This window comes from Phyllobates terribilis, unplaced genomic scaffold (genome assembly GCF_046119375.1).
Source record: "Phyllobates terribilis strain yellow unplaced genomic scaffold, ASM4611937v1 Scaffold_1__5_contigs__length_1240528914, whole genome shotgun sequence".
Lineage (NCBI taxonomy): Eukaryota > Metazoa > Chordata > Amphibia > Anura > Dendrobatidae > Phyllobates > Phyllobates terribilis.
The window spans coordinates 702,922,322-702,945,661 of record NW_027362761.1 but is presented as its reverse complement, the minus strand read 5'-3'; the positions used below and the strand labels follow the sequence as shown (position 1 = coordinate 702,945,661).

The 23,340-nt window shown below is 40.4% G+C and overlaps 1 protein-coding gene across 1 annotated transcript in view; it reads right to left on the bottom strand.

Annotated features, from left to right (window-relative positions):
• Window positions 1-3,172: 3,172 nt before the first annotated feature.
• The window catches only part of RAB8A (RAB8A, member RAS oncogene family), a 55,629-nt gene continuing 35,461 nt past the window's right edge, over window positions 3,173-23,340 (bottom strand). The window contains exons 4-8 of the mRNA XM_073685804.1: window positions 22,139-22,216; window positions 19,451-19,540; window positions 8,114-8,179; window positions 4,798-4,848; window positions 3,173-3,537 (exon numbers count right to left, since the gene is read on the bottom strand). Of these exons, the coding sequence (XP_073541905.1) occupies window positions 3,445-3,537; window positions 4,798-4,848; window positions 8,114-8,179; window positions 19,451-19,540; window positions 22,139-22,216 (378 nt within the window). The 3' untranslated portion in view covers window positions 3,173-3,444. The remainder of the gene's footprint in view (window positions 3,538-4,797; window positions 4,849-8,113; window positions 8,180-19,450; window positions 19,541-22,138; window positions 22,217-23,340) is intronic.

The following is a 23,340-nucleotide window of genomic DNA, read 5'->3' as shown; positions in this document are numbered from 1 at the left end:
GAGGGTGAAGAGGACTACCGGTGAGTATGTGACTACAGGCATTACACTTAGACGTGACCCCCAACAGAGGATTAAAGAGAAAAGTAAAGTGCAGTAAAGTTCAATACTGCCAATCTGCTTCTCTTTTGTCAGCCACTGATCTGGGCTTTACTTGGAATGAGAATATCGACACCTTCTCAAAAATAATGTACATTCCCCTCCCGTCCAGATTAGCAATGCCTGGGAAAGCATCAGAGGGCGATAAAGCACTCACAATAATGGAAAAATACATAGACTAAAAGGAGAAACCCTTTAATGCAGTGACTCAAAAGGTGAACACTAGAAGCAGACTACTACCAACATTACACGGTGCCCAGTCAATGAGTATGGCACAACTTGAGTCATAAGATGCCATGTTCCTAATATTCAAGTTTCTTAACTTCCTTGTTTCGTTTAGTGGGCCCTGCTGGCACAAGAGCCCATGTACTGAGAATTTCTACTGTTACAAGCTGCCTGGTGCAAACTCACTATGACTGTTGTATAGAGCATAAGCCTAACCAACTGCAGTACAACTCCATGCGTTTCAAGAGAACAGAGCATGGTGCTCCACGCAATGCATGCAGCTGTCAATCGTCCCAGCCCAGCTACAGACAATCAGTACTGGTGAGTAGTGGATTACAAACCAGAGTTACATAAAACAATATATACATATAAGAAAGCTTGCCTTACATTTTTTTTGTGCTCAGTTTTATAACAAGTGTTGGTCCATTTATTAGAAGCAAAAATTGCCTTATGTGAAAGGCTGCAAATCCACCAGATCCACTCTTTGGTCATATGAATACACAGTATATTGCTTGGAATTAACATATGCCCCATATCCATCTTTAAGATGAAATGTACAAAAGAAGCTGTTTATCTGTACAGAAAACCATTCTAAAATGGGTCACCATGTAGAAGTCAAAGACAGACGGCAGAGTGGTCATTGGTTTCATGCACAGCCAGACATACTTAACACATTTCTATAGAAAAGGCAAAAAAAAACAAACAATTGCAAAAATAAAGCTTTTAAATATGGATACTTGGAAATGATTATGATTATTTTATGCTCATAAAATACAAAAAGGAAATAATCCGTGCTACACAGGAATGTAGGATCTCCTAAAATTTAAAAGGACAAGTCTTCCCGAGTTTAATAGAGAGCATTCTTTAGTAGAGAAGTCACCATACAGCCACCAAAGGGACGCTACCAAATGGTTTTTGTATATTGGGTAGGAAACTTTAAGACACATTGAACATAACTGTGTGGCCACAGGTAGCTGATCTTCTGTACTATACAGAGTATGTCCTTACTTATATAAATGATCTAGCAAGCGCAAAAGGGCAGTCTCACTGCCACAACAGTGTCTTCTCTCCATACCAAGTTCCATCCAAGACCTTCCCTTTGGCCTTGATTGATGGCTCCACCTTTATGACAGACTATGAAATCTCGCACATATTCCATGCTCTCCCAATGTAAGCATGGTACTGTTCCTGCTGTGGGAAACAAAACACACTAACATAACAAGCATAGACTTTAATCCAGGAACTTGGAACAAACTTGTCAGAGTGCAAGGCTCTTGTGTAAGATTTCAAAGCCTATCAGAATGGTGGAGCCATCAACCAGGCCGAAAGGGGAAGGTCTATATAGGGTTTAGTGAAGGGAGCTGGAACACTTACTAGGACAGACCTAGGAGCACTTGCCAAAATATTTGCATAACAGAATAAAGAGGATTTTCTCTACAATGTTCAGCCTATCTCTGGCCCCATAGGGATGTTTGAACACATTTTCTACCCAAAAATGAAGATGGTTAAAGGGGGAACAAAGTACATTTTAATCAATCAATAGATCTCAGAATAAAAGTCAGATTCACAATTACATGTGTTCAAATAAATTGTTCCTGTGCCAAGGTTATCTTATAAACGTGTCCCTGCTGTGTGCGGTGTAATGGATGTGTGTGACCGTGCAGGGACATTGTCTGATCATACCACAGCTCCTGGACAGGGAAGGCCGCAAAAAGAGGACACAGACAAGACAGAAAGTGATCACAACAGCTGGAGCTCCTACCTCACTGATTTGATATATGATGAGCTCAGAGGGCTGAACATGAGACAGAAACACTTGCTCATCTGATAAAATAGGCACTGAAATGTTTTGCCTTACAGAAACCAGCATCAGTGATTCCGTGCTGTCCTGTCTGTATACTCTTTTGCTTCCTCCCCTGTCCAGGAGTTGTAGTATGATCAGACCATATTCCTGCACGGTCAGACACCGCCATTACACAGGGGCACATTTATAAGATTATCTCAGCACAGGGACATTTTATTTAAAACACATCTAATTGTGGAACATATTATTCTAAGATCTAGTGATTAAAATGTACTTTGCCAGATGAATTATGAATACTTAAAAAAGGGGTTTTTCGGGGAACAGAAATAACCAGTGTGTGTGGATATTAAAGTTGAATATTTCTAGTCTTGTAATATTTCTGTAATACTTTGGTGTATGACCAAAAGGGAAACTGCAAGAAATAGTCACTCAGCTTCTTGGAATATGACTGATGCAGTGGGCAGCACATGAAAGATGAATGCCAGTTTCTTGATGTAGTCTTTTAGCAACATGGTGGTTAAGATAAATAGTAGAACTATGGAATACTAGTCAGAAATCTTGTACAGTCAAGTAATTATCGCTATGGATGTGCTTTGGAGCAACAGACCTTGTGACATGGTTCTATTCCATTGCAGTAGCCATTTTTTTTTTGCAAAATTTAGGATAAAATCCAAGGCCAAATCCTGGTTACCACTAAAATGATAAGGTGGTAATCAATGTAACAGTAGATACTGACATTTTTTGCAAACATGGCATGTATAATTAAGTAGAAACAAAAATAATCTCTAAGTAAGCAAGCATTACTTATTAGCTCCGTGATCACTAAAACTTCTTTTCTATAAGGGTACTTAAGTTTTTGGTGAAAATCTCTTTAAATAACAGAATGCGTTTTCAAGATAAAGTGTAAACTATAAGAAATTTGCAGTAGATCGTAAAATGAAATTAGACTTCAGAGAGTATAAACATGTACATAAATTACACAAATCTAAGTCGCTTGAAATTAAAGCAAAAACAAGATTTTGGTTTCATCGTAAGATCCAAAAGAATAAAATAGTGAAGATTGTCAGGTGTTTAACTCCAACAAATATAGTAATAACATGACCATTCTAACAATGATGAAGAAATGTACAAACTTAGAAAATGTTCCAGAACCGCTAAGTGAAACAGTTACTAATGTTGACAGAGCTTGTCACTCTTTTTAAGGTAGCCAAAGTTTGGCAGAGCTGGTGCTTTAAGGATCGGGGTCTGTGATGATGGGAATTCAGATACAGGCACAGTCCAGTTTGAGGGAGCAAAGAACTCATTTAAGGCAATGTCCCTCACAGAAGGACACATCGGAAAAAACTGCTCTTCTTCTGCTGTTCTTGGGTAATTTTGACTCCTTGGTTGCTGCCTTGGGCACTATTTCCCTCCTGAAATAAACAGATTATAAATTTCAGTCGGTAGCCCAAATGATATTATCCTTTACTTTTAAATAGACTGAAAACTTGCACATTTAAAATTATACACCCACTGTTAATAAGAGGACTCCTGTAAAAACACAATGATGAGACCCTAAATTGGCTATACGGGAGCACTTTCTCAACCCCCATGCGCAGACAGTCTGAAACGTTCTGAATATATTGTAAAAAAAACAAAACATATTTAATTGTAAAGTGCTGCGGAATAATGTTGGTGCTATATAAATAAAAATTATTATAAAAATTATTATTGTAGATCTCAGAACTTGTGCTCAAAGGGAATGTGCATCATTTTCCCTTTTTAAAAAAAAACAAACAAAAAAAACCCGATAAAGATATTGTTTGTTGTATTCCTTTTTATTTTCTAATCGTAGATGTTTTTGTACATTATCATGGGAGAAGTTATTTTGCTGCACTTAACCTTCTTATTTTATATAGCTGGTGAAATTACAAACTGCTTGTAAAAACAAATAACTTTTTTTTTTTTTTTTATAAGAGGTAAATTGAAAAGAAAGTTCTCTCTTTTCTCAAGAATGGAGGGATTTTTAATTCTACAGGTTACAGCTTCTTGCCACCTCACATACTTGCAAGCAGCTTACTATACAGCCTGCGAGCACTGCTCAGAATGCGGAGTCTGGGTCCTCCGCTCAGCCATGTCGCTGGTCTGAACTGAATCAGGCAGTTAGGCGGCAGAGGAGCAGTGCTTCCTGAAGATGAGCGGATGGAAGCATAGGCTCTCCACATCTGCTTTGTCCTCTGTTTTGGCTTCAGGGGTGACGTCGTAGCTCACATTACTGACACAGCCAATCACTGACATCAGCAGCTCTGCTAATGTTGAAGGTATGATCCGCTGACGCAGTGATTAGCTGCAGCGGTGATGTGGCGTCAACGCTGCAGACAAAACACAGACTGGAACAGCAGCAGAGAGCAGATTCTGGAGCAGGTGAGCACTCTGTTTTGTTATTTTACAGTGCTGGATTAGTTTGGAATCCACTTTTAGAAAAGAGGAAAATCCCTTTCAGTCAACCAGATGAATTTGGGAAAGGACAATAATTATCTAGGGCATAGGTGTACTAATCACAGTGAAAACAACAACACGCTCCTGTACATGGTTTGGATCAAAATTTTCCAACTGAACTACCAGTCCAAGCCCCCTCACCCCATATTAAGCATTTGCAAATGAAAAAACACCTGTTAAGGCACTTATCTTACCATTTTCTTGTCCATTTTTGCTTTGATGTTCCGTGCCAAAGTCAAAAATGCCTATAACATACCATAAAAATTACAAAATTATAAAATACACAAATAACTTTCAAAGCCAAAAAAAGCCATGTGTTTAAATAAGGACTGTCCGCAAGAGAGGTGAAACCAGGCACCGCACCTTGTAGGGCACATTGCCTTCATTAAAATCATAGCTTTAGTGCAAATTCATTGGTTTGTTTTCCAGAAACCATTCTTTAATTTAACTACTAATGAGGCGAGCAGAGCACCCTGGCTGCGGCTGAGCGGTTGTCAGTCAAGGAAAAGGTTTCGGAGACCGCTGTAATACATGTAGGTAAAAAAATGCATTAAGCCACGCCCAAGTTGCACACAGCACCTCATTACCATATTTAAATAAAGAACAATTTGGGTACAAAGGGAACAATTTTTCATTAAAGCAATGTATAAAGCAGGTTGCTGTAATTGGTTGCATCACTTATGCACGGACAGACTCCTAGTAAGGGTAAAATGATGATCCAGAATATGGTTATTAGTTATGTATGTGAAAACAAAGATTATTTCAATACCTCCCTGGAGGCTGTGGTTAGATCAAGTACTTTCATATACAGTCTTTCGCCATCGCCAAAAAAGGTGCCTTGTGGCGACTGTGATCACTGTTGATTATGACATTGTGTTAAATGGTTTGGATCAGAAATCCCACTCTTCTAACCATCCCAACCTCCCCACGCATGCAGGCACAACCTTGGTGCTTCCAACACTGGGTACTAAATACTGGGCCAGCTTCAGAGCCAATGTGCTCATCCCAAGCTGCATCTTAACCCTTATTATGTGGACTTTTCTATTTTTAAACGTGTGGCTTTTTATATGAAGTGATATTTGTGGCAGATTTTAGAGCCATGTTTCTTGGATTGGATGTTGTTGGAGAGTTATTTATGCTGTGCACCTCATAGGTGAGCTGAATGGTATTTTTTTATTTGCCAATATCAAATACTCTTTATTTTATTTATTTCTAAATTTTTGAGCTTGGAAAAATGAGGTGCGATTTAACATTTTTCTTTCTATTACTCCCCCCTACTTTACTTTTTGGTCCTCACTAACTCAATATTGCAGTATGTAGCAAAAAAATCAAGGTCTCTGACGAAGACCAGTCTATGGCTGGGCTTTACAAGACCATCTGCATGGCAGCGATAGAGGCTTCACTTGACGCCCACCTATCATGGCAAACCCATGGGCACTACACATTCATTGCAGAAAGGCCAATGTGTCCCCGAATAGATACTACACCGAGATGATGCAACAGAAATTCCGGTCAGTGATTGGCAATTTAGGTGTTACACAGTAGCAGCTGGAGTGAACTCCAATCGCTGCTGTTAAAGGCTTGCCAGCTGTAAAGCACAGCCAGCAGCTGCTCTGTGTGGAGCGAGCCCAGCTTCTGAACCCACTCCATACACCCACACCAATTAAATGACATGATAGTAAGTCTGGTAGCGGGAAGTACTTCAACATTAAACAACATATAATCTTACACTAAAGGGAATCTGTCACCAGGTTTTTTCTACACCATCTGAGAGGAGCATGATGCAAGGGCAGAGACCCTGCTTCCAGCAATATATCACTTACGGGATTGCAAGCTGTAATTTTGATACAGTCCCGGTTTTGTCTGCTATAGAGCTACCAGCTGTCTGAATACAGAGTTCTGTATAACCCACTCACACCACTCATTGGCAGCTGTCTGTGTAAGAGGGTAGATAGCTGTTAATCAGTGCTGGGGGCATGGTTATACAGAGCTCATGAATATGGAGGACTACCTGGCAGCAGGTTTACTAGTCCTCTACTTATGATCTCTTGCTGATAAAACAGTGATTTTCTCAAAGCTACAGCAGGCAGCCCAGTATGAGATACATCGCTGGAATCAGGGTATCTGTCACTACATCATGCTGCTCTCAGATTAGGTGGCAAAAACCTGATGACAGATTCCCTTGAAAATAAATGACTGGTGAAATTAACACCACTGATTCTTTTCTGAAAATGGCTTCTGTTCAGGGGTAGGATACATTACTCAGCAAGTAAACAGTCAGTTCTGGAAGTTGATGTGTTAAAGGGAGAAAAATGTGCAAGTGTAAGAATCTCAGAAACTTTGAGGAGGAGTAGAGGACTGGATCAGAGAACATCCCATCCAGCAGGTCCTGTGGGGTGTTCCTGGCAAGCAGTTGTTAGTACCTACTGTAAATGGTTAAGGAAAAAAAAACTGCCGAAGAGACAACACAGCATTCTCACTAACGGCTCATTGATGGTCCTATGAGGATGGCACTATGGAACGCACCATCTATCTGATCATAGATGGAACCAAATATACCCCTTTTTGGCAAGAGTATGCCATAATGGCAGTAAATATTATAGACTCCCATATATATTTATAATAACAACAAAAATCACTCACCTTTCACACAAGAATGTTCCAACGATGTTGGCGCTCTCTTGGTGGCATTCAAGTGACATTGTTCAGTAGTCGCTGAAGGGCTGCAGAAATCCAAACACAGAAGTCCATCTGACAGAACTGTGAAGGCTTCAGCCCATCAGTGGCCACTAATTGGTATAAGTGCTCACACGACGGGTCACCTGAACGCCGCCAGAAAGTGCACCAATTTGTCTGGAACAGTGCCGCCAAAATTCATAGCTCTCAATTCAAATCAAGCATCTGTGGAATGTGCAGGAAAAAGGAGTCCTATCCATGGAGAACCCATCCTGCATCTTACAAGACCTGAAGGGATCTACTTTGAGGTCTTGATGCCAAGTGATCTTGTGCAGTCTAGAGCTGCTTGGTGAGGGAGTGGTGGGTAGATTAGTGTATATGTATTTCAGTACTACAATCTCTACAGTATCTACATGTGACTTCCATTTATATAAATTAGTAATACCACAGCTGCTGCCCAAATATTCTGCCAAAGGGTGCGCTGTAGTGGAAAACTAAAACATCCCAGATTAAATACAGTGATAATGCTGCTGCTTAAGTAAAATCATACCAACCTAACACGTCACATGCGCCAACACCTCAACCAGGCGTCCTACCCCGTCTATACTACTCTAACCAACTTATTGTAGTCTACTCAAGCAGCAGTAAATGAAGACGCTGCAAACACTAATGGTTAGGGTTATGTCGGTGCAGTTTATCACGTCTTAGTAAGCTCGCGTATGTGGTATAACTAGAGTAACGCAAGATTAAAGACAAGCACATGCAACTTGATTGCTTCTATATTTCTGTAAAATAAAACAACATCACAATATATGGGAAAATTGATATACTTACATTTTCAACATTGATATTAGCCTTTGCACTAGTCTCCATAAATTTGATTCCATATTCAAGAGCCAACTAAAAAAAACAAACACAAACATATAGATAAACAGGTTGCACACATTGTATTGATGTCCCCAATGGAAACTATACAACACTCAGTTAACCTCTCTTTAAATTAATTAAATTTGTTTTTATATTTTTTCCTCATAGACAAGGGTGGACATATCCATTTTCATCTAGTGTATCACTATATGACACACATACGACATACAACACACAAAGGGCATAGAAGAGTAGGCAGAGGTCTGTCTGCCCCATCTCCTGTGCATGCTATGAAGTGCACAGCCTTAACGTTATTCCAAGAGGAGCCAGGCCACATGTCTGGGGGGCCCACTGTGCTGCTCTCGGCTCCGCCACCCAGGACCTATATTACTGCAACACATCCTGCCCACTAAAGACTATTTACCAGTGTTTTAATAGGAAGATGTGAAGGCTTGCTCCCTGTAGTGTCAAACCGTGGGAAATATTTTTTTTTATATTATATTATTATTATTATAATAAAAGTATTTATTTCTTTTTAATGATTCATTGCTTTTAAAAGGACCAAGACCATTTCTTATTTTCTCGCTTTTTCTTGTGTGTTGTATTTTTTAATGGCATCCTTTAAGTTGCTATCTAACCTACCAATAAGCAAAATGAATCGTGAACTTGTAAGGTGGAATATTTAAAAAAAAAAAAAAACAGCCGCTATGCTATTAATTTAACATTTTTGGGTTCTGTATTTAGGCCATACACGGTGCGGTAAAAATTACCAGGTAACTATATTCCATGGATCACGACAATTATGGTGATACCAAATTTATATAGGTTTGTGGTTTGTTTTTTTGAAATGTTTCACTATTGTCTACCCTAACTGAACATGCCTTTCCAGTATCTTATAACTAGGAATCTGTCACCAGGCCTCTGCTACCTCATCTGAGAGCAGCATAATCTTGAGACAGAGACCTCCATTCTAGGGATGTGTACCTTATTTTACTGGGCTGCTTGCAGTAGTTTTGATAAAATCACTTATCTGATGCAGATCGACCAGTTCTTTGAATGATGAGCCGTGTATAATTCCTACACCACTGATTGGCAGCTTTCTGTGTATACTGTGCATAGGTATAATGCTGCCAATCAGTGCTGGAGGCATGGCTATACAGAGCTCACGAATATGGACAACTATCTGGCAGTAGGTTCACTAGTCTTCTAGTGATAATCTCCTGCTGATAAATCTGCGATTTTATCAAAGCTACAAGAAGCAGCCCAGTAATAGAATCAGGGTCAGGGTCTCTGTCGCTTTCAGATAAGGTGACAAAAACCTGGTGACAAGTTCTGGTTAATGCAATTCATGACAAACCTTTCTTTACTATTATAAGTTAGATATATAGAGAATTTTTCCTTTTGCAGTATAAAGAAAATCAAATAGTTTTAAAAAAAAAAGTGTACCTGCAAACATGTTTAACCCCTTAAGCCCCGCGGGTGGTTTGCACGTTAATGACCGGGCCAATTTTTACAATTCTGACCACTGTCACTTTATGAGGTAATTACTCTGGAACGCTTCAACGGATCCCCCTGATTCTGAGATTGTTTTTTCGTGACATATTGTACTTCATGATTGTGGAAAAATTTCTTCGATATCACTTGCGTTTATTTATGAAAAAAACGGAAATTTGGTGAAAATTTTGAAAATTTTGCAATTTTCAAAATTTGAATTTTTAAGCCCTGAAATCAGAGCGATATGTCACACAAAAGAGTTAATAAATAACATTTCCCACATGTCTACTTTACATCAGCACAATTTTGGAACCAAAATTTTTTTTTGTTAGGGAGCTATAAGGGTTAAAAGTTGACCAGCGATTTCTCATTTTTCCAACAAAATTTACAAAACCATTTTTTTAGGGACCACATCACATTTGAAGTCACTTTGAGAGGTCTTTATGACAGAAAATACCCAAAAGTGACACCATTCTAAAAACTGCACCCCTCAAGGTGCTCAAAACCACATTCAAGAACTTTATTAACCCTTCAGGTGCTTCACAGGAATTTTTTGAATGTGGAAGAAAAAAATGAACATTTAACTTTTTTCACAAAAATGTTACTTTAGACCCAATTCTTTTTATTTTCACAGGGGTAACAAGAAAAAATGGACCCCAAAATTTGTTGTGCAATTTCCCCTGGGCACGCAGATACCCAATATTTGGGGAAAAAACACTGTTTGGGCGCACTGTAGGGCTCGGAAGGGAAGGAGCGCCATTTGACTTTTTGATTGTAAAATTTGCTTGAATAATTAGCGGACACCATGTTGCGTTTAGAGAGCCCCTGTGTCACTTGGGGTCACTTGTGGGGGAGCTCCAAAGTTTGGGCACAGAGGGGCTCTCCAAACGCAATGTGGTGTCCGCTAACAATTTGAGCCGATTTTCCATTCAATTTGTTAGCGGATACCATGTTGCATTTAGAGAGTCCCTGCGTGCCCAAACATTGGAGCTCCCCCACAAGTGACCCCATTTTGGAAACTAGACCCCCCAAGGCACCTATCTAGATGCATAGTGAGCACTTGCAACCCCCAGGTGCTTCACAAATTGATTCGTAAAAATGAAAAAGTGAAAAAAAAAACACTTTTTCATTGTTACGAATCAATTTGTGAAGCACCTAGGGGTTCCAAGTGCTCACTATGCATCTAGATAGGTGCCTTGGGGGGTCTAGTTTCCAAAATGGGGTCACTTGTGGGGGAGCTCCAATGTTTGAGCACACAGGGACTCTCTAAACGCAACATGGTATCCGCTAACAAATTGAATGGAAAATCGGCTCAAATTGTTAGCGGACACCACATTGCGTTTGGAGAGCCCCTCTGTGCCCAAACATTGGAGCTCCCCCACAAGTGACCCCATTTTGGAAACTAGACCCCCCAAGGCACCTTTCTAGATGCATAGTGAGCACTTGGAACCCCCAGGTGCTTCACAAATTGATTCATAAAAATGAAAAAGTGTTTTTTTTTTCACTTTTTCATTATTACGAATCAATTTGTGAAGCACCTGGGGGTTCCAAGTGCTCACTATGCATCTAGAAAGGTGCCTTGGGGGGGTCTAGTTTCCAAAATGGGCTCACTTGTGGGGGAGCTCCAAAGTTTGGGCACAGAGGGGCTCTCCAAACGCAATGTGGTGTCCGCTAACAATTTGAGCCGATTTTCCATTCAATTTGTTAGCGGATACCATGTTGCATTTAGAGAGTCCCTGCGTGCCCAAACATTGGAGCTCCCCCACAAGTGTCCCCATTTTGGAAACTATACCCCTCAAGGATTTTATTAAGGTGTATAGTGAACATTTTGAACCCAGAGGTACGGCACAGAATTTGTTTACATTAGGTCATCATATTGAATAAGTTGTCATTATTCTTGAGCGCAAGTGCTCGCTACTTGAGTTTGCATCGGGTACTCAGGTATGCACCATGTACAGCGTGTGCTCGAGTGACATGCTCGAGTCCCTGCTCCGCATGTTTCACGGTTATTAGACACCCAAAAAAAAAACATGCGGGGATCGCTCGTGCATGGCAGGCAATCCCCGTAAAGTTTTTTGGCTGCGAAGCATATGGGGCAGAGACTCGAGCATGTCACTCAAATACCCACGATACTCAATGCATACCAGAGCACCCGATGCAAACTCAAGTAGCGAGCACTTGCTCTCAACACTAGTCGCCATATCGTCATCTTTTTTTCTTACTTTTGAAAAAAATCCCAACCCCAGCCCTAACCCTAGCACAACCCTAGCCCCAGCACAACCCTAGCCCCAGCACAACCCTAGCCCCAGCACAACCCTAGCCCCAGCACAACCCTAGCCCCAGCACAACCCTAGCCCCAGCACAACCCTAGCCCCAGCACAACCCTAGCCCCAGCACAACCCTAGCCCCAGCACAACCCTAGCCCCAAACCCAGCCCTAACCCTAGCCCTAACCCTAGCCCAATCCTAACCCAAGAGTTTATTTTTGACGCCGTTCCTTGTGCGGTATAAGTGATTAGACGACTTTATTCTTCGGGTCGGTGTGATTACAGCAATGCCAGAATCATATGGGGTTTTTATGACTGACAGCTGTCACACACTAAAAGACGCATTTTTTGTAAAATCTAGTTTTTGCATCGCCATATTTTGAGAGCTATAATTTTCCAGATTTTGGCAGACAGTCATGTGACGGCTCGTTTTTTGCGGGATGACTTGACGTGGTTATTGGTGCCATTTTCAGGCACGTGACATTTTTTTGATCGCTTTCTATTCCGATTTTTGGGAGGCAGAATAAACAAAAACCAACAATTCAGGAATTGTTTTTTTTTTTTTTTTTTTTTATTCTGTTCCGCGTGTGGTAAAATTGATGAGGTAGCTTTATTCTTCGGGTCAGTACGTTTACAGCGGTACCACATTTGTATCATTTTTCTATGTTTTGGCGCTTATACACAATAAAAGCTATTTTATAGAAAAAAATATTTTTTTGTATCGCTTTATTCTGAGAGCTATAACTTTTTTATTTTTCGGCTGATGGAGCTGTATGGCGGCTTGTTTTTTGCGGGACGAGATGCCGTTTTCAGCGGTATCATTTTTATTTATATGCGTCTTTTTGATCGCGTGTTATTCCACTTTTTGTTTGGCGGTATGGTGATAAAGCATTGTTTTTTGCTTGTTTTTTTTTTTTTTTTACCGTGTTCACTGAAGGGGTTAACTAGTGGGACAGTTTTATAGGTCAGGTTGTTCCGGATGCGGCGATACCAAATATGTGTACTTTTATTGTTTTTTTTTTTTATTTTTTTTATAATAACATTTATTGATGGGTACATTATATTTTTATTTTTGGTGTATTATTTTTTTTATTTTTTTATAATATTTTTGCACATTTTTTTTTTTTTTTTCCACTTTCACACAGTTTATACACTTTATTACTTTGTCCCACTCTGGGACTTTCACTTTTTTTTTTCTGATCGCCTGCATGGCACAGGAATGGAGCACCATCCCTATGCCATGAAGGCTGTCAGAAGTGCACAGTGTGAAGATTGCTTGGAGATGCACTGCGCATGTCCAAGCAATCTTCCTGCTCTCTGGTGACCCGGATGTTGTCATGACGACATCGGGTCATCATGGCAACACCCGGGAAGCCTTTGCAGACTGCGCTGGAAGCCGGAAGAGGAGGTGAGTATCGCCGATCACCTCCCCTTGCCCCCGCAATGCCGCGATCGACTTCGATCGCAGCATCGCGGGGGTTAATGTGCTGGGAACGGTGCAGGACCGCTCCCTGCACATAGTACCGGGTGTCAGCTGTGACAATCAGCTGACACCCGGCGGCGATCGCGCCCGCACAGCCTGTGTGCGCGCGCGATCGCGATGACGTACTAATACGGGTCTGGCTCTTAAGTCCCAGGGCACAGACGCGTATTAGTACGTCAGATGTTATTAAGGGGTTAATAATAGGTACCAAGAAAGTTATGAAGATTTACTTAAACAATTGGCCAATAGCTGTCTGTTCTGTTTGACAGGATTATAATAGTTTAATATAATTACACTTATTTCCCAACGCTGGAATGCTGTGCAAAATGAAAAGAAAACAAGACTGCAGTGATATGGAAATCTCTTACAGTGGCATGTAAAAGTTTTGGCACCCCTGGTCAAAATTTCTGTAATTATGAACAGTAAAGCAAGTTGAAGATGAAATGATCTCTCAAAGTCCTAAAGTTGAAGATGACATTTCTTTTGTATTTTAGGCAAAAAAAAGTCAGTCATTTTTTAAAATTTAAAAATTACAAAAAGGAAAAATGGGCTGATGCAAAAGTTTAAGCATCCTTGGAGATTTGTGTGCTCAGATAACTTTGACCTGAGTTTCAGACCTTAGTTAGCCTGTGTTAAGCTTATGGCTTGTTCACAATCATTAGGAAAGGCCAGGTAATGCAAATTTTCCTAGCTTTATAAAAACCCAGTCTCCACTAACTTTGTGCCAAAAAACAGCAGCCATGGATTATTCTAAGCAGATGCCTAGCACTCTGAAAACGGAGGAGGCCCACAAAGCAGGAAAAGACTATAAGAAGACAGCAAAGTGTTTTCAAGTTGCTCTTTCCTCAGTTCGAAATGTGATTAAGAAATGACAGTTAACAGGAACAGTGGAGGTCAAAATAAGGTCTGGAAGACCAAGCAAAAATCTCTGAGAGCAGCTGGTAGGATTGCTAGAGAGGCAAAATCAGAACCCCCGGTTGACTGCAAAAGACCTTCAGAAAGATTTAGCAGACCCTGGAGTTGTGGTAAATTGTTCTACTGTTCAGAGACACCTGCCCAAATATGGCCTTCAGAAGAAAACCTCTCCTGCGTCCTCACCATAAAATTCAGCATCAGACGTATGCAAAAGAACATCTAAACAAGCCTAATGCATTTTTGAAACTAGCCCTGTGGGCCGATGAGGTTCGAATAGAACTGTTTAGCCACAATGAACAAAGGTATGTGTGGAGAAAAAAGGGTATATAATTTCAGGAGAAGAACATCTCTCCAACCATTAAGCATGGGGGAGACTCAATCATGCTTTGGGGTTGCGTTGCAGTAAAATGGCACGGGGAACATTTCACGGGTAGAGGGAAGAATGGATTCCATGAAATTTCAACAAATTCTTGATGCAAACATAACACCATCTGTAAAAAAGCTGAAGTTGAAAAGAGGATGGCTTCTACAAAAGGATAATGATCCTAAACACACAAAATCCACAATAGACTACCTCAAAAGGCGCAAGCTGAAGGTTTTACAATGGCCCTCGCAGTCCCCTGATCTGAACATCTTTGAAAATACTTTCAAAAGGGGGTGCTACTAGGTACTAACCTTGCAGGGTGTCTAAACTTTTACATCGGCCCATTGTCCTTGTTGGAATTTTTAAATTGTAAAAGATGAAAATATATATATATATTTTTTGCCTAAAATATAAAGGAAACGTGTCATCTTTAACTTTAGGCCTTTTAGAGATTATTTCATCTTCAACTTGCTTAACCGTTCACAAAAAAAGTAATTTTGAACAGGGGTGCCCAAACTTTTACATGCCACTGTATAACCATAATTATAGTCACAACTGAATATACAGTCGCGGCCTAAATTTCTGAGACGGACACAAATGATTTCACAGTTTGCAGCATCAGATCATTTAGATCTTTTAGTCAGATGTTTCTATGGTTACTGAAGTACAATTATAAGCATTTCATAAGTTTTTATACTTGTATTTGTGAATAGCACAAGTTTATGTAAAAACTCATTATTTACCGTGCAGTCTCTAATTTTTCAAGACATGTGCAATTCTCCCTGACATTCTGGATATCAGCTTCTGGGCCAGATCCTGTTTTATGACAACTAATTCTTGTCTAATTGCTGCTCGGAGTTCATAACAATTAAGGTGTCTTTATTTCTACACCCACTTTTTCAGGGTTGTCCACAGGTTTTCAATGGGATTGAGACCTGGAGAGTTTCCGGTCCATGGACCCAAAATGTCGATGTTTTGGTCACTAAGCCATCTAGTTATCACTTTTGCCTTGTGACATGGTCTCCATCATGCTGGATAAAGCATTGCTCATCACCAAGTTGTTCCCGGATCATTGGGAGAAGCTGTTCTTGGAGGAGGTTTAGATACCCTTCTTTATTCACGTCAGTGTTCTTAGGCACAATTGTGTGTGAATCCACTCCCTTGGATGAAAAGTAACCTCACATGAATGGTCTCAGGGTGCTTTACTGGTGGCATGACACATGACATAGGGTATCACTCAACTTTTCTTCTCTGGACAGTCTCAAAACTTTTGTTCACAAATGTGGAACACAGACGCTGAAAGTTAGACATTTTTCCTTTTAACCCCTTACTGACATCCGCAGTACATGTATGGAGCGGGCTCACGGGGTAAGCCAGCTCCACACCCATCTGATAATGGCTATGACACACAGCCAGAACCTGCCTCTAGCAGCAGTGGGTAAAGCAGAGCTCTGGCAGTCACCATTAACCTGTTAACTGCCACTGGCAATCTCTGATCGTCCACTTAGGGAACCTGAACCTGCTAACAAGCACAGTACTACATTTTTTCACACTGTAAGAGGCGATCAAAATGTTAAACAAAAAAGCTCTATTGATAAAAATGAAAATGTTAGGGGTGTCGAAAAATGGCAACAGTCCCAAAAATTTTTTTTAAAAACAAATTTCCAATTTTTCTTTTCTCCTACTAAAATAAAAAAAAAACAAAAAACTGGACATATTTAGTATCGCCATCAGACTGACGAGAATAATATTGCCAGGTCATTTTTACCACACAGTGCAAGTTGTAAAAAACAAATGTCAGAATTATTATTATTTTTATTTTTTTTACAGTTTCACCACACTTAGAGTATTAACCCCTTCATGATTGGAGCATTTTCCGTTTTTTTTGCATTTTCGTTTTTTACTCCCCTTGTTCGCAGAGCCATAGCGTTTTTATTTTTTGGTCAATATGGCCGTGTGAGGGCTTATTTTTTGCGGGATGAGTTGTACTTTTAAACGCTATTACTAGTTTTACCATATCATGTACTGGAAAACGGGAAAAAAATTCCAAGTGCGGTGAAATTGCAAAAAAAAAATGCAATTCCACAGTTTTTTTTTTTTTCTTTTCACGTTCACTGGATGCTAAAACTGACCTGCCATTATTATTCTCTGGGTCATTACGAGTTCGTAGACACCAAACATGTACAGGTTCTTTTTTATTTAAGTGGTGAAAAAAAATCCCAAATTTGCTTAAAAAAAAAAAAAAAAAAGGCGCCATTTTCCGAGACCCGTAGCGTCTCCATTTTTCAGGATCTGGGGCCGGGTGAGGGCTTATTTTTTGCGTGCCAGGCTGACATTTTTATTGATACTATTTTGGGGTAGATGCGATGATTTGATAAACCATTATTGCAATGTTGCGTCGACCAAAAAAAACGTAATTCTGGCATTTGGAATTTTTTTTCTCGCTACGCCGTTTACCGATCGGATTATTATTTTTTTATATTGATAGATCGGGCGATTCTGAACGCGGTGATACCAAATATGTGTATGTGAGGTTTATTTTTTATTTTGAATGGGGCAAAAGAGGGGTGATCTAAACTTTCATATTTTTTTACATTTTTTTTTTTTTTTTTTTTTTTTTTTTTTTTTTTACACCTTTTGCATGCTTCTATAGTCTCCATAGGAGACTAGAAGCAGCAACTGTCTGAACGCCTCTGCTACATAGAGGTGATGAACAAATTGCCTCTATGTAGCAGAAATGCTCCTGTGCTATGAGCGCCGACCACTAAGTGGCGCTCATAGCGATCTTTACATGACAACCACTGGGGTCTGCTGCAGCCCCAGGGTTGTCATGCCCAACCATCAGTGACCCGAGATCACGTGATGGGGTCCCCGATGGGCGGGGTAAGTGACGCACTTCCGGCGCGGCGCTGTTAAATGCTGCTGTCAGATTGACAGCGGCATTTAACTGGTTAACAGCCGCGGGTGGATCGAGATTCCACCCGCGGCTGTTGCGGGCACATGTCAGCTGATTCATACAGCTGACATGTGCCCGGTTCAGTGGAGCCCTCACTGAACCGGGGGTGATGGCCTGGGGCATACTAATACGCCCCAGGCCAGAAAGGGGTTAAAAAAAAAAAACACAGGAAAGAAAAATTCCAAACGGCAAACTTTTAGTGCAAAAACAAGCTCTCACACGTCTATGGACAGAGAAATAGAAAAAAGTTCCGGATCTTGGAAGAAGGGGAGCAGAAAACGAAAAGAGATGCAAAAACGAAAATTGGCCATGTCAGGAAGGGGTTAATTTTTTTTTTTTTTGGAAAAAAAACACAAACCATTTAGAAATTGATGACAGAAACACATGTCAAAAAAGTTGTGACAGGGTTAACTGAAGACTGGAAAAGTAATGACACTAATGAAAAAAACTGGAGAGTCAATGACTGTATAAAAAGAGCCCATTATAGAGGCAGAGTCTCTCAGAAGCGAAGATGGTCAGACGTTCACCAATCTGAACAACTGCATCTAAAAATTGTGGAACAATTTCTGAAAAACATTCCTCGACGTAAAATTGCAACGACTTTGAATATCCCACCATGTACAGTGCATATCATCAAAAGAGTCAGACATTCTGAAGAAATCCATGAGCACAAGTGACAAGTCCAAAAGGTCAGTATTGTAAGCTCGTGATCTATGGACCTTCAGGCAGAACTGCATTAAAAAGAGACATGGTTCAGGTGGGCAAAGCACTGCATGGGCTCAGGAATACTTACAGACATCATCGTCTGTGAACAAAGTTCACCGTGCAATCCACAAACGCAGTTAAGTTCTATCATGCAAAGTAGAAGCCATATACTGCATCAACACAATCCAGAAATACTGGAATATTCTCTTTGCCATAGCTCATTTACAATGGAATGAGGGAAAATAGAAAACGGTTCTTTGATCAGTTGAGTCAAAATGTGAAATTCTTTATAGAAACCAAGGACCGCGTGACCTGTGGACTTCAGAACAGTGGGACCATCCAGCTTGTTATCAGCACACAGTTCAAAAGCCTGCATCTCTGATGGTATGGGGCTGCATTACTGCCTATGGCGTGGGCAGCTTACACATTCTGAAAGGCGTTATCAATGCTGAGCAATACATAACGGATTTAGAACATACTGTATGCTCCCATCCAGATGGTGTCTATTTCAGGAAAGGCCTTACATATTTCAGAAAGACCATTCTAAACCACATACTGCATCCATCACACCAGTATGGCTTCAGACTTCAGAAAAGAAGAGTTTGGGTGATGAACTGGCTGCTTTCTATAGTATAGACCACTCACCAATAGAAAACATTTGGAGCATTAGGCAATTAAAAACCCAGGACTGTGGAGCAGCTAGAATCCTACATCATAGAAGGATGGGACAACATTCCTCTCCCAAAACGCCAGCCATTATTCTTCTTACTTCCCAAATCCTTGGACTGTTGTAAAAAGTAGAGAAAATGCTACACAATGGTAGACCTGGCCGTGTCCAAATGTTTTTTTTTTTTTTTTTTTTTTTTTTTTTAAGTGGTGTTGCTGCCATCAATTTCTAACTTAGTTAATCCTTCCAATGAAAAGGAAAAGTATCTAAATTTCAACTTGATTTTTTTCTTTATGTTCTGTGGTGAATAAAAAACGGCTATAAGATTTATATATCATTCCATTCTTGTTTTCGTCAGTCCCAACCTTTATGGAATTAGGGTTGTAGAATGAAAACATTATTTTGCCTTCTCCTCCAAGACCCTCTACAAGAGACGTTGCTAGTACTCTCCTACCTTCTCCCCTTTCTCCTTCGAAACCTGTCGTTTATCGTTGACATCACATTTGTTGCCAAGAATCATTTTTTCAACGTCAGCCGATGCATGCTGTAAGATATCACATAAACCATTACATTGTATTCAAGACCATTATCCAGGGGATGTATTGTTTTAGTACTTCATAAAAGTGAATGTACAGTACAGACCAAAAGTTTGGACACACCTTCTCATTTTAAAGATTTTTCTGTATTTTCATGACTATGAAAATTGCACATTCACACTGAAGGCATCAAAACTATGAATTAAACACATGTGGAATTATATACTTAACAAAAAAGTGTGAAACAACTGAAAATATGTCTTATATTCTAGGTTCTTCAAAGTAGCCACCTTTTGCTTTGATGACTGCTTTGCACACTCTTGGCATTCTCTTGATGAGCTTCAAGAGGTAGTCACCGGAAATGGTCTTCCAACAATCTTGAAGGAGTTCCCAGAGATGCTTAGCACTTGTTGGCCCTTTTGCCTTCACTCTGCAGTCCAGCTCACCCCAAACCATCTCGATTAGGTTCAGGTCTGGTGACTGTGGAGGCCAGGTCATCTGGCGTAGCACCCCATCACTCTCCTTCTTGGTCAAATAGCCCTTACACAGCCTGGAGGTGTGTTTGGGGTCATTGTCCTGTTGAAAAATAAATGATGCTCCAACTAAACGCAAACCGGATGGAATAGCATGCCACTGCAAGATGCTGTGATAGCCATGCTGGTTCAGTATGCCTTCAATTTTGAATAAATCCCCAACAGTGGCACCAGCAAAGCACCCCCACACCATCACACCTCCTCCTCCATGCTTCACGGTGGGAACCAGGCATGTAGAGTCCATCCGTTCACCGTTTCTGCGTCGCACAAAGACACGGTGGTTGGAACCAAAGATCTCAAATTTGGACTCATCAGACCAAAGCACAGATTTCCACTGGTCTAATATTCATTCCTTGTGTTCTTTAGCCCAAACAAGTCTCTTCTGCTTGTTGCCTGTCCTTAGCAGTGGTTTCCTAGCAGCTATTTTACCATGAAGGCCTGCTGCACAAAATCTCCTCTTAACAGTTGTTGAAGACATGTGTCTGCTGCTAGAACTCTGTGTGGCATTGACCTGGTCTTTAATCTGAGCTGCTGTTAACCTGCGATTTCTGAGGCTGGTGACTCGGATAAACTTATCCTCAGAAGCAGAGGTGACTCTTGGTCTTCCTTTCCTGGGGCGGTCCTCATGTGAGCCAGTTTCTTTGTAGCGCTTGATGGTTTTTGCAACTGCACTTGGGGACACTTTCAAAGTTTGCCCAATTTTTCGGACTGACTGACCTTCATTTCTTAAAGTAATGATGGCCACTCGTTTTTCTTTACTTAGAATTTGTATTATGGCAAGAAAATAGCAGCTAACAGTCTATTCAGTAGGACTATCAGCTGTGTATCCACCAGACTTCTGCACAACACAACTGATGGTCCAAACCCCATTTATAAGGCAAGAAATCCCACTTATTAAACCTGACAGGGCACACCTGTGAAGTGAAAACCATTTTCGGTGACTACCTCTTGAAGCTCATCAAGAGAAAGCCAAGAGTGTGCAAAGCAGTCATCAAAGCAAAAGGTGGCTACTTTGAAGAACCTAGAATATAAGACATATTTTCAGTTGTTTCACACTTTTTTGTTAAGTTTATAATTCCACATGTGTTAATTCATAGTTTTGATGCCTTCAGTGTGAATGTACAATTTTCATAGTCAAGAAAATACAGAAAAATCCTTAAATGAGAAGTTGTTTCTAAACTTTTGGTCTGTACTGTATGCGCATTAGTGGGAAAAGTAAAGCACTGCAGTTGTGAATGGGAATTAAATTGTTAGGGTATGTGCACACCGTCAGGAATGGTAGCGCTTTGAACACAATATACTTGATGCTGCGTCCAAAGCGCTGCATGCAGGTGAATCCGCATGTGTTCATTTAACCACGAAGAGTCACCGAAATTCATCAATACATTGTACTGGTAGAATTTCGTCACCGCAACAGAAATAGACATGCTGCGGTCTGTGAAGTAAGCCGCAGGAGCATGGGAACGCATAGTGGGCATGAGATTTGTATAAATCCCATTGACTAGGCTGTAACATCTGGCTGCTGCGGATTGCATGCAGTGCAAGTGTGCTGCGTCCAATCCGCAGCGCTTACTGATCGTCTGCACATACCCTTATACTTTTAGAATGCTGTACTGTTTTCTGTTGTGCATTCTAGTTCTGTAGAGTAGAGCTGTTCCTTTATCACATGTGCAATAGTTACATCTTATCTATAAAACAGGGCCTAAATAATACTCAAATACAGTGTCCACATAATACTGCCATGCAGTGCCTACAGAATGTGATATTTAAAACAATACTCCCTTAGAAAGTGAATCGCCTATACATTTTCTACAAATTAAAACCAGATACTGATGTCCTCTCTTTTTTGGCATTTTCTGTATTCAGAAATATAACTTACAGCGGCCACATGGACATACTAAACAATATTCATTACCTTCAATAGGAGAGAGTAATAAAAAGTATCACTGTAAAATCATATCCTTTTAATTTGTTGAACTCTGCATCAACTAATAACTTAATTTCCAATAATATTAGTGAAATGATCATATTTTTGATTCACTCTATACTGTTACCGAGTAATGAAATACATACCTCTTCAATATTTCGTATCCAGTTCTTTATGTTGTCAAAAGATTTTTCATTGGTGATATCATATACCAACATAATACCCTTAAGTAAAAGGAAAAATAACCAAACGGTTATACTGAATATAGACATGCGACATTTCAGTTATGCAAGTATTGTGTGTGGCGAGAAAAACTTGCAGAATTTCTCCTAGGCTGCTTTCAGATCATAATGGTAAGATCATTCAGTCTAAAAGAAAGATCAAACGCTGCACAAGGGAGGATAATACGGTATATCTCCATAACATTACAGAACGTTTTTTCTTTGACTTAAATGGCCATCTGATGATGCTTCCGATTTGAAAACACTTCTAGAAAAAAAAAAAAGATCTTCTGAACTGTGTGTGTGTGACCTCTGCCAGCTGAGCAAGGTGCCTTCACATTGTGTTTTGTCCCATGTTCAGTGGTCCAGTTGGGGCTTGCGTCCGAAACCCCCTTCCTCCGCAAAACGGGGTTTGGGAGTCTGCGTCAACAGAGCAAACATGTGCTCTTACGTGCATAATTTTGTGGTGTATAAACATACTGGAGGCGGACACGCAGCTTTACTAGACAGCGTCTGGGTGTCCACCTCTAGTAGGCTTATACCCCCGAAAATGATGCGCGTCAGAGCGCATGGTACTTCTGTCTGCACCATTAGAGTCTACGGCAGGGATAGGTGATTAATTTTCCCGAGGGGCCACATGAGAAACTGACTGTTGTGGAGGACCAAACCAACAGGCTGAGATTAATTCTGCACAATATTAACATACCAAACACCTACAGTGAAACATGGTGGTGGCAATGTCACGGTTTGGGGCTGCTTTTCTTCATCTGCCATTGGCCCTCTGCATAAAATTGATGGAAATATGAATGCTACCATGTACATGGATATACTGGAGAATGTAATGCTGCCACATGGTAAAACCAAAGTAGGCAGGGGATGGAAATTCCAGCAAGACATTGATCCTAAGCACACATCCAATTTAGTCAAACATTGGATCGCAAAGAAAAACGTTCGCCTGTTGCAATGGCCAATCACCTGATATAAACCCTATAGAGCACCTTTGGGATGAGTAAGGGCGACGAGTTGGGGCCCATAGCCATAGCAATAAAGATGAATAGTTTGCAGATTTGTAAATGGAATGGAGCAAGATTCCTCAAGATGTCTTGAATATCCTAGTGGCTTCAATG